The 16,269-nt window shown below is 40.5% G+C and overlaps 2 protein-coding genes across 3 annotated transcripts; one reads left to right on the top strand and one right to left on the bottom strand.

Annotated features, from left to right (window-relative positions):
• The first annotated feature begins 13 nt into the window (after nucleotides 1-13).
• On the top strand, nucleotides 14-7,990 carry napaa (N-ethylmaleimide-sensitive factor attachment protein, alpha a). Of its 2 annotated transcripts, XM_062988925.1 has the most exons (12): nucleotides 14-64; nucleotides 199-396; nucleotides 1,575-1,654; nucleotides 1,770-1,886; nucleotides 1,977-2,023; nucleotides 3,226-3,303; nucleotides 3,395-3,450; nucleotides 3,552-3,636; nucleotides 4,458-4,562; nucleotides 4,653-4,721; nucleotides 4,834-4,884; nucleotides 5,571-7,990. In XM_062988925.1, the coding sequence occupies exons 2-12, from the start codon at nucleotides 299-301 to the stop codon at nucleotides 5,670-5,672; spliced, it is 888 nt and encodes a 295-aa protein (XP_062844995.1). In that variant the 5' UTR covers nucleotides 14-64; nucleotides 199-298; the 3' UTR covers nucleotides 5,673-7,990. The 2 variants fall into 2 exon arrangements, with proteins under 2 accessions (XP_062844995.1, XP_062844996.1); XM_062988926.1 differs by lacking the exons at nucleotides 14-64; nucleotides 199-396; nucleotides 1,575-1,654; nucleotides 1,977-2,023 and having other exon boundaries at nucleotides 1,827-1,886.
• Nucleotides 7,991-8,537: 547 nt separating this feature from the next.
• On the bottom strand, nucleotides 8,538-16,039 carry rsph4a (radial spoke head component 4A). Its single transcript, XM_062988924.1, has 7 exons — nucleotides 15,841-16,039; nucleotides 14,000-14,228; nucleotides 12,212-12,505; nucleotides 11,697-12,140; nucleotides 10,606-10,750; nucleotides 9,311-9,428; nucleotides 8,538-8,823 (listed from the first exon to the last, which is right to left on the bottom strand). Exons 1-7 carry the CDS (start codon nucleotides 15,939-15,941, stop codon nucleotides 8,586-8,588), a joined length of 1,569 nt encoding a protein of 522 aa, XP_062844994.1. The 5' UTR covers nucleotides 15,942-16,039; the 3' UTR covers nucleotides 8,538-8,585.
• Nucleotides 16,040-16,269: the final 230 nt, after the last annotated feature.

Below are 16,269 nucleotides of genomic sequence, written 5' to 3'. Positions count from 1 at the left end.
ACAGGGTTTAACTTCCGGGATAAACTACAAGCTGAGTAAAAAGAACATCATCAAAAATGTAAAGGTGATTTCAAAGCATAAAGCTCGAGTCAATACATTACATTTAATATACGATTACGAATTCAATAATACACATGTAACGCAAACAGAAACGGTTCAGGATTTCTCTTACACGATAATAAAACTGTATGTTTATAGCGACGCTCCCTGAGATTCGCCTCCGACTTCCGAGTGACGTGTAGATCAAAACAAAGCTGGTGGACGTGGGAGCAGAAGCGTTATAAACATAAACATAAACATGGATCATTCAGGGAAAGAGACAGAAGCGATGGCTCTGATCGCTCAGGCTGATAAGAAGATGAAGATGTCAGGTTCACTTTTTGGCACCTTTTTTGGGTGAGTCACGAAGAGCGTTTTATTAGAAAAGGACTCGATCACAAAAGCACAGTGGTGCCATGATTACAACATTACTGAGTCAAGATCACCACAGACTAACTGGTATTAAGAGGAAAATCTAATACAAAAATGTCTTTAATCATAATCTGTTAACAACATGAACAGAAGCTGAATGTGCAATATTACAGCTGAGGTCAAAAGTTAACACTTACAGGAGTGGAAACAAGTATTTAACCACTTTTAATGTGCCATAATTATAGTTCAGTATGTAAACAATATAGTTACCATAGTAATAATAATAATGCCATAATCATAATTCACTGTGCAATATAGTTACCATATTAACAATATACCATACTCATAGTTTATTATATAATAAATATAGATACCATACTGCCATAATTATAGTTCAGTATGTAAACAATATAGTTACCGTAGTAACAATATGTCAAAATCATAATTCACTATGCAATACAGTTACTATACTAACAATATCCCATAATTATAGTTCAATAGGCAATATAGTTACCGTAGTAACAATATGCCATAATCATAATTCACTATGCAATACAGTTACTATAGTAACAATATGCTGTAATCAGAATTCATTATGCAATACAGTTATCATAGTAACAATATCCCATAATTATAGTTCAATAGGCAATATAGTTACCGTAGTAACAATATGCCATAATCATAATTCACTATGCAATATAATTACCACAATATGCTATAATCATAGTTTAATATATAATAAATACAGTTACTATAGTAACAATATCCCATAATGATCTCACTAGTCTGACTCGTGGTTAGTGCTGCGTGTGTACCAGACCTTTAACTCGTGGATCATTTACTCATCTGGACACGTTTCCTCCCAGCATAAGGTCTCTGTTTGTTCTGAGTAACCACTGTTCCATGTGCTGTTCATATACTGACAGTAGTCCGTAAAAACGGCTGCATTGACATGCCTGACTTGTGATCCACTTTTCAGTGTAAAGCTTGCGGCTTAGCCTTATTTATATAGGCACAGAGAATTCACCAGCTGTAATCTGTCCTAATCACTAACCAGCAACTGTTCCAAAGATAAATGACATAGTATTAAATATAATAAAAGAACTACCTACAGAATCAAAGTTTGCTATACTAATATATTAGGATGACATTGTCACATGTAGGAGCACCTCCAAAGCAGAAGAGGCTTGTGAGATGTACGTCAGAGCTGCCAACATGTTCAAGATGGCCAAAAACTGGCGAGGTATGTCAAACGTCAGCCTGTTGAAAGGACACTCACATTCTGCTTTTCTTAAAGACCAATAAATAAATTTTAGTCACATTTATAACTGTTATATATCAACAATATTGTCTTCCAGCTGCAGGAGATTCATTCTGCAAAGCAGCAAAACTGCGCTTACAAACCGACAGCAAACATGATTCTGCCGTCTGCTTTATTGATGCCGGCAATGCGTACAAAAAAGCAGATCCTGAAGGTTAGTACGTAGCATAGATGTTTAGATTTGATGTTGGGACTAGTTTTAGTTAACATAGTAAAATGTTTCATGTTTGAACTCTTTCCCCAGAGGCCATCAGGTGTCTTACTCGGGCCATTGACATCTACACAAATATGGTGAGACTAACAGAATGTGTTTTATTATAGTAGATTATTAATAGTATAATACTAATATAATAATAATAATTCAGGACCGAATCTTAATGGTGCTATTGACCAGTCAGGGGTCTACACAGACATGGTTTGGGTGTGTAAGAGGGAAGATGGCCAAAGGCCTGCAATGGATTGGTGACCTGGATAAGGCTTTTAATAAAAAATGAAACAGCAGATAATAATAATGATTAATTACCGTAATTATAGTTATTATACTCATTCAACCCACAAAATATGTCTATAAAATAAATGAATGAATGATTGTTTCAGGTTGTTCCCACTAGGGGGCGCCACAGTGGCTCTTTTTCGCGTAGTAGATTTAGCACCATTAATGTAAAAATAAACACCATTTATTTATATTACGTTATTATATTAAAGTAACATTTTAGGCTATTTTTTATGTTAACTATGGTAGTTCCACATTATAATATATCTTATAATATAATACATAGTTTACAGACAGTTTTGTTTTGTGTCATATTTGATACATCAGGATTTAATGTATAATGTTTTAAAATGTATTGTTCTGCTTGTTTCTCAACAAACAAATCTACAGAAAATGTACTGTAGGTTTTTAATTAGTTTACATAAATAATGATGCTTTGTTGAATTCATAATGGATAAAATGCATAGAACGACAATTTACTGATATTTGCCTTTAATACCTGCTGTATAGAATCTGATACACACATATTCAACAAGATAAATTATGAAATATCAGCATTTAATAAGCTGCATTTATTCACTAAATATTCCTCATGAAGAATCAGTAAATATGTGTGTTTTTTAACCCAGTATTTCACAAAATTGGTAAAAAACACCCATGAATAATCCATACCCAATACCCATCCATACCTAATCAATAAAATACCTACTAATGATGTACAGGTCTCTAAAACTCATGTATCAAATATGATACACTTGGCATTATAGGGTTAATGTAGTGACTGGTGTTAATTTTTATTATATATTAGTTCATGCTTGTAAACAAATCCTTCAGTGTATTAATAAGTACAAAGCCAAAAGATTCTGTATTTTAATTACAAAAACAATGAATACTTGTTTTCCCTCACTGTACCTACAAGTCTGTGTAATCTTTGATTGTGACTGTATATTTCTCCTTTGGTACCTTTTTGTCTGATCATAAATTTCTCTACTCTCCTCAGGGACGTTTCACGATTGCAGCGAAACACCACATCACCATAGCCGAAATCTATGAATCCGACCTGTTAAACATTGATAAAGTGAGTGCGGTTTGTATGGAGCACTTTGAAACCACTGCTTAAGTAGTATCATCCATAGTAACATTTGTGTGTTTTTTATTTACTATTACAGGCAGTTGCGCACTATGAGCAGGCCGCTGATTATTACAAAGGCGAGGAGTCTACCAGGTATTTGCTACACAGACATACAAATTATGTACAGTATTTAAATTTCATGCTGGCTTGAGTCTGCCGAAATGAAACCAAATATTGTTGCATTTCTCATGTAGTTCAGCCAACAAGTGCTTCCTTAAAGTGGCTATGTATGCTGCCCAGTTGGAGCAGTACCAGAAGGCCATCGAGATCTATGAACAGGTATGTATTTTAATCTATATAGATCAGTTTTACACCGATCAGCCATGACATTAAAATCACCTTCTTGTTTCTACACTCACTGTCCATTTTATCAGCTCCACTGACCATATAGAAGCACTTTGTAGTTCTACAATTACTGACTGTAGTCCATCTGTTTCTCAGCATGCCTTTTAGCCCCCTTTCATGCTGTTCTTCAATGGTCAGGACCCCCACAGAGCAGGTATTATTTGGGTGGTGGATCATTCTCAGCACTGCAGTGACACTGACATGGTGGTGGTGTGTTAGTGTGTGTTGTGCTGGTATGAGTGGATCAGACACAGCAGCGCTGCTGGAGTTTTTAAACACCGTGTCCACTCACTGTCCACTCAATTACACTGGACACTCCTACCTAGTTGGTCCACCTTGTAGATGTAAAATCAGAGACGATCGCTCATCTATTGCTGCTGTTTGAGTCGGTCATCTTCTAGACTTTCAACTGTGGTCACAGGACGCTGCCCACGGGGCGCTGTTGGCTGGATGTTTTTGGTTGGTGGACTATTCTCAGTCCAGCAGTGACAGTGAGGTTTTTAAAAACTCCAGCAGCACTGCTGTGTCTGATCCACTCATACCAGTACAACACCACCATGTCAGAGTCCTGACCATCAAAGAACAGCATGAAAGGGGGCTAACAAAACATGCAGAGAAACAGATGGACTACAGTCAGTAATTGTAGAACTACAATATGCTGACCAAATGGACAGTGAGTGTAGAAACAAGGAGGTGGTTTTAATGTTATGGCTGATCGGTGTATATTAGTAATAGCTCAATTCAAATCTGTTCAGATCGGAACATACTGCATGGACAACACGTTGCTAAAGTACGGAGCTAAGGATCACTTCTTCAAGGCTGCACTGTGTCACTTTTGTGTTGATATGCTAAATTCCAAGGTAAATATTACTATACGTATATTCATTTATTTATCAGCAACATTATATATTGATCTAAGTGATCTAAGCGTGTATTGATTTCTTTTCTAGCTGGCTGTTCAGAGATATGAGGAAATGTTCCCTGCATTCTCAGATTCCAGAGAGTGCAAACTTATGAAGGTTGGCTTTTAATGATATTATCAATGTGATATTCTTGCTGATAATATTCTTTTTGGCCTTAAACCTCATATTTGCTATTGATTTGCTACTGTTTTATTTCTCTTTTTAACAGAAACTTTTTAATGCACACGAGGAGCAGGGTGCTGATGCATTTACTAATGCTGTAAGTTTACAGTATGTATTGTCAGATTTTGGAAGCAAGTAGAACTACTACATACATTGTATGGCCAAAAGTACATTTCTAAATGTGGGCATTCCCAATTGAGAGTTAAAAGCCCTGCTTAGGGACCCAACAGTGGCGACTTGGCTACAATTAATTAATTAAAATTAATTCTTTACAATAAATAAAAAGCTTCTGATTTGTGCCAAAGAGTTTGGGGTGGACCTATAGACTATATCCCAGTTAAAGCCACGTTTTGACGAGTTCAGCGTGGGGGATGAATTGGAACATTGATTGCTAGCCAGCTTCAGTTTTGCCATGAGTTCCTGACCACACAAACATTTTTTGACTGATTAGGCACAAATTCTTCTCAAAATGTTGTTGAGTCACTATTGAAGCCAGCATTGAGGTGATACTCCATGAAGACACATCCAATTGTGTCCACTGAATGGCAAACCACTGTGCCAGTTACCCCAAAGCCAGACGTTGTATCTAACATGCAAGCCAAAGCCATCTGCCAATGCCTGATTTTATGCACTGGTTAGCAATGTTAAAATTGGTGTCCTCATACTTCTGGTAACTTCTGTTTTATTGATTGGATTGGTGATATCAATTTTTTTTTATGATGACCAATTAAACCAAATCAGGTTTAGTAATCACACATGTACCTTTTACCTTTTCACTCTCAGGTGAAGGAGTTTGACTCCATTACGAGGCTCGATCAGTGGAACACCACCATGTTACTGAGAATCAAGAAGACCATTCAGGATGACGAGAACGATCTGCGCTAACGTTCCTGTTTCGATCTATGCATATTTAGATCTTATATAGGCTTGTCAACCTACCTAAACCTCATTCCTCAGGCTTTAAAAAATACTCTAATGAATGCTATGATGTGTTAGTCGTTCAGCTTTATAATCCTACTTCATTTCAACGCACACTGTGAAGCATTGTCTGATTCCGTTCTTTTATTATTTATACACTATTTTTACCCGTAATGGTTTGGCATCCGTTTTTATTGAGGCTGTCACATTATATTCGGTATCAGTTAATGATGGTTATTTAAAGTGTACAATTTTTACATATTTTACGAAGACGTAAAATGGCACCAGTTGCTGTTTTCCAGTTTTTCCTCTATTAAGAAAAATGGTCCGACTATTTCATTTTAAATCTGAAAGTGCAGAAATAGCTGGACATGGTTAGTAACATATCTGAATATAGGGACATATGCTAGTAACTGTTTACTTAATCTAGTCCTCATATAGTTGATAAAATGTGTTACTTTAAAGATATTTTTTCTCAAGTAATAGTACTCTTAGTTAGAGAAGGCATTTCTCAAGTAATTAAAGAAATAATACCTCAAATAAAACTCTTGTTTATAAGATTAAAAGTCAAATAAAAGTACTACTACTTTGAGAAATAATTAGCCTAGCGCTCTAACGCCATGTTTCGGTTAGGTTGATTCATTTGGGTGATTGATTTAGTTCACGGAGTCGATTCTCTCACTGTATCGTAGTTTAGACACTAATTCATTTGGGTGATTTATTTAGTTCACGGAGTCGATTCCTTCACTGCTTCGTAGTTGAGACACTAATTCATTTGGGTGATTTATTTAGTTCACGGAGTCGATTCCTTCACTGCTTCGTAGTTGAGACACTAATTCATTTGGGTGATTTATTTAGTTCACGGAGTCGATTCCTTCACTGCTTCGTAGTTGAGACACTAATTCATTTGGGTGATTTATTTAGTTCACGGAGTCGATTCCTTTACTGCTTCGTAGTTTAGACACTTTAATTCATTTGGGTGATTTATTTAGTTCACGGAGTCGATTCCTTCACTGCTTCGGAGTTTAGACAATTTAATTCATTTGGGTGATTTATTTAGTTCACGGAGTCGATTCCTTCACTGCTTCGGAGTTTAGACAATTTAATTCATTTGAGTGAATATTCAGTTCACGGAGTCGATTCCTTCACTGCTTCGGAGTTTAGACAATTTAATTCATTTGGGTGATTTATTTAGTCCACGGAGTCGATTCCCTAACTGTATCGGAGTTCATTTGGGTGAATATTCAGTTTACGGAGTCGATTCCTTCACTGATTCAGAGTTTATAGTACATTATGATTCGTCCGAAAGTATTACAGTATTACAACTCAAATAAAAGTACTGTGAAATAAATCTTGATCTATATTATTATATAAACAATCGATTGTTTATGACAGTAAAAGTACTATTACCTAGGTGGTTAGGAATTTGTCATAATACTGCTGTTTATGAAAGTTAAAAGTACTAGTGGAAAGCTACTGTTTACTGTTTAATGACTCGATTAAAATGACTCTCATGGTAGAAATAATTGCTCCAGTAAAAGTGCTGTTAAAGAAACTACTAGTTAGTAGTAGTGTTCATTAAAACACAATGCTTAGCTCTGGAAATTTAAAATAAATACATTATTAACATATATATATATATATCCCAATTTAGCTTAGTCAATTTGTCTTCCGCTGCTGGGGGATCCCTAATTGCAGTCGAGGTGTGTATATAATGCCTCGTCCGACCTCCTTTTTCACCCATGCATTCTACACAGGCGCTTCTCTTTCTGCTAATCAGGGTCCTCACACAGCGTTTGAAGACCCCCCCCACTAGCAGAAATGTGTCCGCCGCAGGCATTGCCAATCATGCCCGCTAAATGGCACCCAGCCGACCGGTGGCAACACCGAGTTTTGAAATGAGAAGTTCAGAATCTCGGCGTTGGTGTGCTAGTGGAATATCCCGCTGTGCCACCTGGCCCGCCTATATTTAGGTTTTTTTTTGTGGTTTTTTTTAAATAAACAAATGTTAAACCTTCCATATTTCATTATTATTTTTAACACATTTAACATTCAGGGTATTTAAATCCCATATGAATAGGAGTATTTTTATTTACGCCTTTTCAGGACTACAGACATCTTACAGAACGCTGGTATAAATGGTTTAAGAAAAATAACCTGTATTGTACTAATTGCCTGGATCAATGAAAATATAGATTGTTCTAACATGACTGATGGTTTGTAACCCGTTTTTGTTTAATTTATGTCCATATTCAACCCTGGAATAAATCCCTTGTTAATTAAAATGAATGGAGATTGTCTTCAGTAATTTGACATCATTGTTATTACCAGTAACTACTGATGACCTGTATTTAATAAACATTTCTGGTGAGAATCCAGCATTCATTCATTTCGAAGTGTCCTCAGATGCACTACCCATACATTAATGGTAAAAGTGGAACCACCACTGTCCAGGTATTAATTGGTTCGTGGGTCGTTTCTAGCACAGAACTGACAGGATGTTTGGTATCAGTATAAATATATCCTATGCAGTACAGTTGTTGTGAGTTTAAACCCCGTTTATAATTACTAGACATTTAATTAATTGGGATGATAATAGGTAGGTGCAGCTTGTAAGTAAATGAGGAACATTTCGAGTAGCCAATGCACCACTTGGCATGTATTGAGGATAAGAAGGAACGGGAGTACCCAGAGGAGTAAGCAGACACTGAGAGGACATGCTAAAGTCCAGTTACAGACAGTTTCCCAAGGTGCGGTATGAACCCAGATTCCCAGAAAAAACACCCTCTATTGCTCTTCAATATTGCTCATTTCAACATATTTAGTCTGACACAAAAGGAATCAGTGCATTTAATCCTTGGGTATACCAGTCCCTCTTGATCAGTCATCCTCCTCTTCCTCGTCTTCGTCACCCTCCAGCGCCTCATTGTCCTCCAGAGCAGCCTGCCGTTGTTCTGCTGCTTCCTTGAGGGCCTGCTCCTCCTCCACACTGGGATCCTGTGCCTCGGTGATGTCCGGCCCGCTGGCGTACTCGTCCTGGGGGACGGGCAGCGGAGCCGGGGTGTATCCGTCGCCCGGGTACTTCAAACCCCAGCCGATGTATATGTTCTCAAATTTCCTGGGGAGCATTTCTAAATTGCTTTACGTTGCATTTTGTTACCCAGGCAACACAAACAATGCATCAAAACTAAACACAAAAAAACGAAATATACTCAATTAGTAGAAATGGTGCCAATCTGGTCCCACTGTGGTTTACAAGGTGTAACTTCAAGCCTCCATAAGGGGGTATTCGTGTACAGTTTCATGTCGTGTTTATGTGACAAACCCTGCACTTCACCACCCGAGAGGGGGGATGGGGAGGCAGGGGGCAAGACGTTTGGGGGTATAATACTGAGTAAATCCTTCTGGCTGATCATCTGATCAACATTATGAAATATTTCTATGCTAATGCACTTAATGGTCACCTGTCACCAGATCCTAACCCAACCAACCACCCCTGGGAAGCATTTCATCTGCTCTTTATCACCAGCCAGTTTGAGGTCCAATACCTCACTAAGGCCCTTTACTATGTGTTAGTAAATAATGGATAAAACAAGCGCTCTTACTTGCCACATGCGTAAGCGTAGGCTCCGGGCCACAGGTTGGACCGCACACAGGCGACGCCAAACTCTGGGATTAGGTTTGAGGAGATCCTGGTGCTCCAAGGAGGAGTGTTATCAATCTCTGAAAGACCAGAACACACATTAAGCTTGTAGTCATGATTCATCCAGCATTTTAATGAAATATTCACTACAGCTACACCGATCAGGCATAACATTATAACCACCTCCTTGTTTCTACACTCACTGTCCATTTTATCAGCTCCACTTACCATATAGAAGCACTTTGTACCACTACAGAGCAGGTATTATTTGGGTGGTGGGTCATTCTCAGCACTGCAGTGACACTGACATGGTGGTGCTTCACCACCATGTTTAAACACCTCACTGTCACTGCTGGACTGAAAATAGTCCACCAACCAAAAACATCCAGCCAACAGCGCCCCGTGGGCAGCGTCCTGTGACCACTGATGAAGGTCTAGAAGATGACCGACTCAAACAGCAGCAATAGATGAGCGATCGTCTCTGACTTTACATCTACAAGGTGGACCAACTAGGTAGGAGTGTCTAATAGAGTGGACAGTGAGCGGACACGGTATTTAAAAACTCCAGCAGCGTTGCTGTGTCTGATCCACTCATACCAGCACAACACACACTAACACACCACCACCATGTCAGTGCAGTGCAGTGCTGAGAATGATCCACCACCTAAATAATACCTGCTCTGTGGTGGTCCTGTGGGGGTCCTGACCATTAAAGAACAGGGTGAAAAAGGTATGTAGAGAAACATATGGACTACAGTCAGTAATTGTAGAACTACAAAGTGCTTCTATATGGTAAGTGGAGCTGATAAAAGGGACAGTGAGTGTAGAAACCAGTTATGGCTGATCGGTGTATATTATATTTGTAAACAAATGTGCACAGGGACACAGTCATGCTGGAACTGGAAAGAGCCTTCCCCAAACTGTTGCTACAAAGTTTACAATTACATTTTCAGCATTTAGCAGACGCCTTTATCCAAAGTGACTTACAGCTTACAACTGAGACTGTATACAATGAAAGCAATTGAGGGTTAAGGGCCTTGCTCAAGGGTCCAACAGTGGTAAGGTGGCAGATGAGGGGGCCTGATTCAGCAACCGTCAGCTTACTAGTCCTGTACCTAAACCGCTGAGCTACCCCTGCCCCCCAAAGCTGGACTCATGGGTGTAGCTAAAACACTTGAACTCATGTCCACATACCTTTGAATCTATAGTGTACTTAGAGTGACTAATGGCAAACATTCAAACTCAAGATCAACTCACCCGCATCCTCAGACAGCGGTGTCAGGAGCGGCGGTCCAACCTCGGGTTCAGGCTCATCCGGCTCTTCCTCCTTCTCCTCTTCCTCGGCATCGCCTTCGTTGTCGTCCTCAGACTTGTCAGCCAGATTGACCCATGAACAGCGGCCCTGCCACACACACAAAATCAGTCATTAAAGATACTTGTTTTAGGTCTTTATATTGTTGATGTTGTGTCAGGGTGGCCGGGAGTCCTTAAGAGCTCAGGCTTGTTTTGGGGGAAAAGAAGCCAGGAAGTCAATATGTAAATAAATAAGAAGAGCAAATAGGGTGACAAACAGAATGTTGAGTTTTTTTAAAAATAAGAAATATTTTTTAAATAATAGATTTATTATTATTTATTATAATGTATTTATTTTATATTTATTTATTTATTAATATTTATTTATTTTATAAAATTAAAATAAATATTTAAAAAATATTTTTAAAATATTTAATATTTTTTTAAATATTTTTTAAAGCAAATAAAAGATGTTTTAGGTCACCTTTTCAATTTTGCTGTAAAAACCTGACAATTTTCAGCTTCTGTTTTTGACTGGCATATTTTCCTGTGGAATGTTTCCTGGTTGCTACCCAACTAGAGTGGCGCAACACCCCTTTCGCTTTGGAATTTTTATCAACTGACAATTTCTTATGGCAATTCTTGCACGGTGGTTCAGTGGGTAGCACTGTCGCCTCACAGCAACAAGGTCCTGGGTTCGATCCCCAAGCGGGGCGGTCCGGGTGCTCTCTGTGCGGAGTTTGCATGTTCTCCCCGTGTCTGTGCCGGTTTCCTCCCACAATTCAAAAACATGCAGTCAGGTTAATTGGAGACACTGAATTGGCCTATAGGTGAATGGGTGTGTGTATATGTGTGTCTGTCCTGCGCTGGACTGGCGCCCCGTCCAGGGTGTTACTGTGTGCCTTGCGCCCACTGAAAAGCTGAGATAGGCTCCAGCACCCCCCTTCCCCCCCACGACCCTGATTGGACAAGCGGTTAAGACTTAAGAGTATAAGTACTAAAGCAATGGTGCACCACTTCCCACAGTCTTAGTCATCAATCCTAAAATGAGTTACCTGTTTAAGGATGTGCGCCGTATGGTGAACCCACATAGACAGTGACTCGGCCGTCTTCTGCACAGGCACGCCCTCGAAGTCAGGGTTCTCCTCGATGACGTCTCGCGCTCCCTCTTCCTCTCCCTCCTCCTCCGCGAACTGGTACAATCCCAGCGGACTGACCTGCGTTCCCGCCGAGATGCGGGCGATCTGGGCGCGCAGGTAGTCGCCCTCGTCGCCCGGGAAGGGCGGGTGGCTCGCGACGGGAGCGTCCAGGCGGCCGGTGAACAGCTTGCGGATCTGTCGTGCGGCCACGATCTGGGCCGGAGTGACGTGCGGGAGACGCTCCCAGGGCAGGCCCGGCTCTCGGGACACGAAGTAAACGGACTTGTTGGCACCGGAGCGATGAGGCTCTTTGGGTATCGGAAGGGGGGGCTTGTAGGTGGACTTGGGAAGTGGATCCATCTAAAATACACAATTGTTGTGTTGGAGAAATTAATTAGAAATTCATTCTTATTACTGAATGTTTGTCAAACCTCTTCTTGCTCTTGATCCTCTTGGACGTCTTTGTCTTTCTCCTTGTCCTCATGAGTGTCCTCAGCCTCTTCTTCCTCCTCTTCCTCGCCGTCTCTGTACTCCACCTCGGCCACTATGTAGTTCGCCTCGATGCCGAGGATCTTGCCCCAGAATCTGCAGCGCTGCAGCGGCTGTGTGTCCACCAACTGCTTCAGGGCCAAGAAGATCCTCTGCATCTCTTCCCGACCCAGACTGACGCCGATCTGCTCCAGGTAGAAACTCACCTCGGCTACGTTGGGCAGAGGCGTCTCCACCTAGACGGAAGATACGAGTCAAATTGGACTTGATTTAATGTGTGTATTGCAGACATCCCAAGTCTCCCGGAAGTTCCGGGAGTCTCCAGCATATACATAGCGGCTCCCTGATGCCCGCAAGTCAGATAAAATCTCCCGGAAGCTAGAACGAGCGGCCAAGAGCGCACACACACACACACACGCGCACGCGTATTAAATCCGTGATCTGATATACAATCTAGTGCACTGTGTAGGGAACATAAATCAATTGTCTAATATACTGTCTAGTGCACTATGTAGGGAACATAAATCCGTTATCTGATATACAATCTAGTGCACTATGTAGGGAGCATAATTATTTATGTAATACACTATCTAGTGCACCATGTAAGGAACACAAATCATCATCTAGTTATACTTTCTAGTGCACTATGTAGTGAACATGAATGCGTTATCTAATACACTATCTAGTGCACTATGTAGGGAACATAAATCTGTGATCTGATATACAATCTAGTGCCCTATGTAGGGAACATAATTATTTATGTAATACACTATCTAGTGCACCATGTAAGGAACACAAATCATCATCTAGTTATACTTTCTAGTGCACTATGTAGTGAACATGAATGCGTTATCTAATACACTATCTAGTGCACTATGTAGGGAACATAAATCTGTGATCTGATATACAATCTAGTGCCCTATGTAGGGAACATAATTATTTATGTAATACACTATCTAGTGCACCATGTAAGGAACACAAATCATCATCTAGTTATACTTTCTAGTGCACTATGTAGTGAACATGAATGCGTTATCTAATACACTATCTAGTGCACTGTGTAGTGAACATAAACCAATTGTCTAATTCACTATCTAGTGCACTACGTAGGGAACATAAATTCATATATAAAATACTATCTAGTGCACTACGTAGGGAACATAAATTCATATATAAAATACTATCTAGTGCACTACGAAGGGAACATAAATCCGTTATCTGATATACAATTTAGTGCACTATGTAGGGAACCTAAATCCGTTAACTAATACGCTACCTAAAGCATTATGTAAGAAGCATAAGTCTATTATCTAGTACACTATCTAGTGCACTAAGTAAGGAACATAAATTCTTGTCTGATATACAATCTAGTGCACTATGTAGGGAACATTAATGTTTGTGACGCGAACAGTTAGCTTAGTAGCTCAGTTAGCAGCTCCTAAAAGTTCTGTTATCACCTATAATCCTTTGGTGTGTGCGAGAGGTTTTTTAGCTTTTTTTTCTTTTTTTTTTTTGGGGCTTGGGGGGTCGGGGTCGAGGTCCGGGCCCGAGGGTACCTCCCTGAAATGAGTTTTTGCAACTTGGGATGTCTGGTATTGTGTCATTTCATTTACTACTTCATATGGTGACTACATGGTGAACACGACTCGTGTAAATGCGTCACATCCTTAACACATATTTAGTAAAAATTAGGCATCTAATCAAGATGAAAGAGAAACAGGCATCCTCACCAGTTCCTCCTCCTGGTCGACCTCGTCCCCCGCTCCACGATTGAACAAAACTCTCTGCTGGTCAGCCAGGAGCTCAGAGGCGGTTTGGAGCTGAGTGTCCCGCAGTGTGCTCTGTTCATGCTGCAGCATGCTGCGCTTTACCTCCCAGCTCAGATCCTCTATGACGTCCACAGCATTTTCAGGCCTTTCGTCCATCACTTTGGTCAGCACGCGAGCCAGATGATCATAGCTGGAAAGGAAAGTACAAGGATTTTATGTTAAGACAGATTATGATTGACTGTCTGTCATGATTTAAAAGCTGCTCTACTACAGGTGACAGTGTCAGTGGTTCTCAACCAGGTCTAGGCCCCCGAGGGGGGGTCACATGCGATGGGAAATCATTAGGCTATTGGAATATGGGACATTTCTTGTGATGTCATGTAGAACTACAGTATTTTAAACTGCCTATAGCCGACCTTGGGTCTTTGAGAATGAACACATTTGATTTGTCCACCACAAAAGTCCAAAGACCGACAGGTTTGAATCCCAAGCAATGCATCCATAAACAGATGATTAGCTATTCAGGGGGGTGGTCGAGGCCCCACAGTGGATTGACATCCTGTCTGTGGTGTGTTGTTACTGCTGTGCCAGGCCCATCATGTCCCTGATTAGAATATCAGCGTTGTTTTTGAACATGTATTAGTTTATGCTTAGAAATAAATAGACATCTTTTATTGTTCTTTTTTATATTCAGTATATTCAATCACACAAACATAGGTGATTAAATACTTGTTTTCCCCTGTACAAACTGAATAAAGCCACATTAGTTGTTCTGGTAATTAACAAAATAAAAAGGCAGCAGGTGGTAGTGGGTGCCGCACAGTAGCATGGATCCTGCAGACCTAGGTTCGATCCTAGCCAGTGGTGTAACTAGGAGCTCATGGGCCCAGTGCAAAAAAACATTTTGGGGCCCCTCAACAAATGTCATATATATATATATATATATACTGATATATATGTTTTATTCCATATATATCAGTGTTTGCTATATAGTTTCTGTTTGGCTTGCCATAATACACGCATAATACGTGCAGCCAATGGGGGGGGCAGTGAAGTGGGTGGTTGAGTTCATGTCGTGGAGGGGCCTCCCTGCCATGGGCCCCAGTGCACCTGCCCCCCCTGCACCCCCGGTAGTTACGCCACTGATCCCAGCCTCAGGAGAAGTTTCTCATGCCTCTTTAGTGTTCTTACTCTGATTCCTGCCACCTCACGGAAGCATACAGAAGGTGGATTGGCTGATGTTACTGAACTCACTCACTCACTCACTGTCTTAACCGCTTATCCAATCACGGTCGCGGGGGGAGGGGGAAGCCTATCCCAGCTTTTCAATGGGTGCAAGGCACACAGTAACACCCTGGATGGGGCGCCAGTCCATCGCAGGACACACACACACACACACATACACACATATTCACATACAGGACAATTCAGTGTCTCCAGTTAACCGGACTGCATGTTTTTGGACTGTGGGAGGAAACCGGAGCTCCCGGAGGAAACCCACGCAGACACGGGGGAGAACATACAAACTCCACCTGGGGATCGAACCCAGGACCTTCTTGCTGTGAGGCGACAGTGCTACCCACCCGCCCTGTTACTGGACTCAAGATGTGGTAAGTAGGTGAAGGTGTATGTGGGCGTGGCCTGGATGATCTACACAGAGGCGAGTCTTTACACCGCTGACCATAATTATAAAAAAGGGTTTTTTTTTTTTAAATAAATGAACATGATAATGGAAATATTATTATAAGGGTTGTGTGAACTTAATGAATAAATGCAATAAGACAAAAGTAGAATTTACTCACAGGTTTAGCTTCGTTTTCGTGCTGCTTTTTAACAGAAAGGCTTTAAAGCGCATTGCAGCCTCCTGCCTCTCTTCCATTCGCATTTCTTCTGAATTCTCCATCGTTAATATTAAATAAACCACCAGTTTTAATGCAGTTTTATTATTGATTATTTTTGTTATTTAAACCAGTCACGAAGCTAATGCTAAACACAACGCCACAAACCGCTCTACAGAGCCAGCACGGTTACCAACGTAAACAATTATGGTTGCTATGGAGCCCGAGCTTCATGTTCATGACTCGTTTCGGGTCTGTTCAGTGAGTCATATTACTTGAGTCAACTCAGCAATACGAATCGACGACTCCCAACTGACTCTCTGTGAGAAGCACTTCCAGAGGAGAGTAGATGATGTATAGGAACATGGGTCCTGATGACCTTGGGTTTAAACC

Source organism: Trichomycterus rosablanca, chromosome 26 (genome assembly GCF_030014385.1).
Source record: "Trichomycterus rosablanca isolate fTriRos1 chromosome 26, fTriRos1.hap1, whole genome shotgun sequence".
In the NCBI taxonomy this organism is placed as follows: Eukaryota; Metazoa; Chordata; class Actinopteri; order Siluriformes; family Trichomycteridae; genus Trichomycterus; species Trichomycterus rosablanca.
This window is presented reverse-complemented; position numbering and strand designations above follow the sequence as displayed.

Bases quoted from the DNA above. Each gene is read 5' to 3' on its own strand.
- rsph4a (XM_062988924.1), bottom strand. From the start codon at position 15,941: ATGGAGAATTCAGAAGAAATGCGAATGGAAGAGAGGCAGGAGGCTGCA. The intron at 9,429-10,605 runs GTGAGTTGATCT...CTGGTCTTTCAG, and splicing joins ACCGCTGTCTGAGGATGCGG to AGATTGATAACACTCCTCCT. The intron at 8,824-9,310 runs GTAAGAGCGCTT...AATGCTCCCCAG, and splicing joins TACGCTTACGCATGTGGCAA to GAAATTTGAGAACATATACA.
- napaa (XM_062988925.1), top strand. From the start codon at position 299: ATGGATCATTCAGGGAAAGAGACAGAAGCGATGGCTCTGATCGCTCAG. The intron at 1,887-1,976 runs GTTAGTACGTAG...CTCTTTCCCCAG, and splicing joins CAAAAAAGCAGATCCTGAAG to AGGCCATCAGGTGTCTTACT. The intron at 3,451-3,551 runs GTATTTGCTACA...TTTCTCATGTAG, and splicing joins AAAGGCGAGGAGTCTACCAG to TTCAGCCAACAAGTGCTTCC.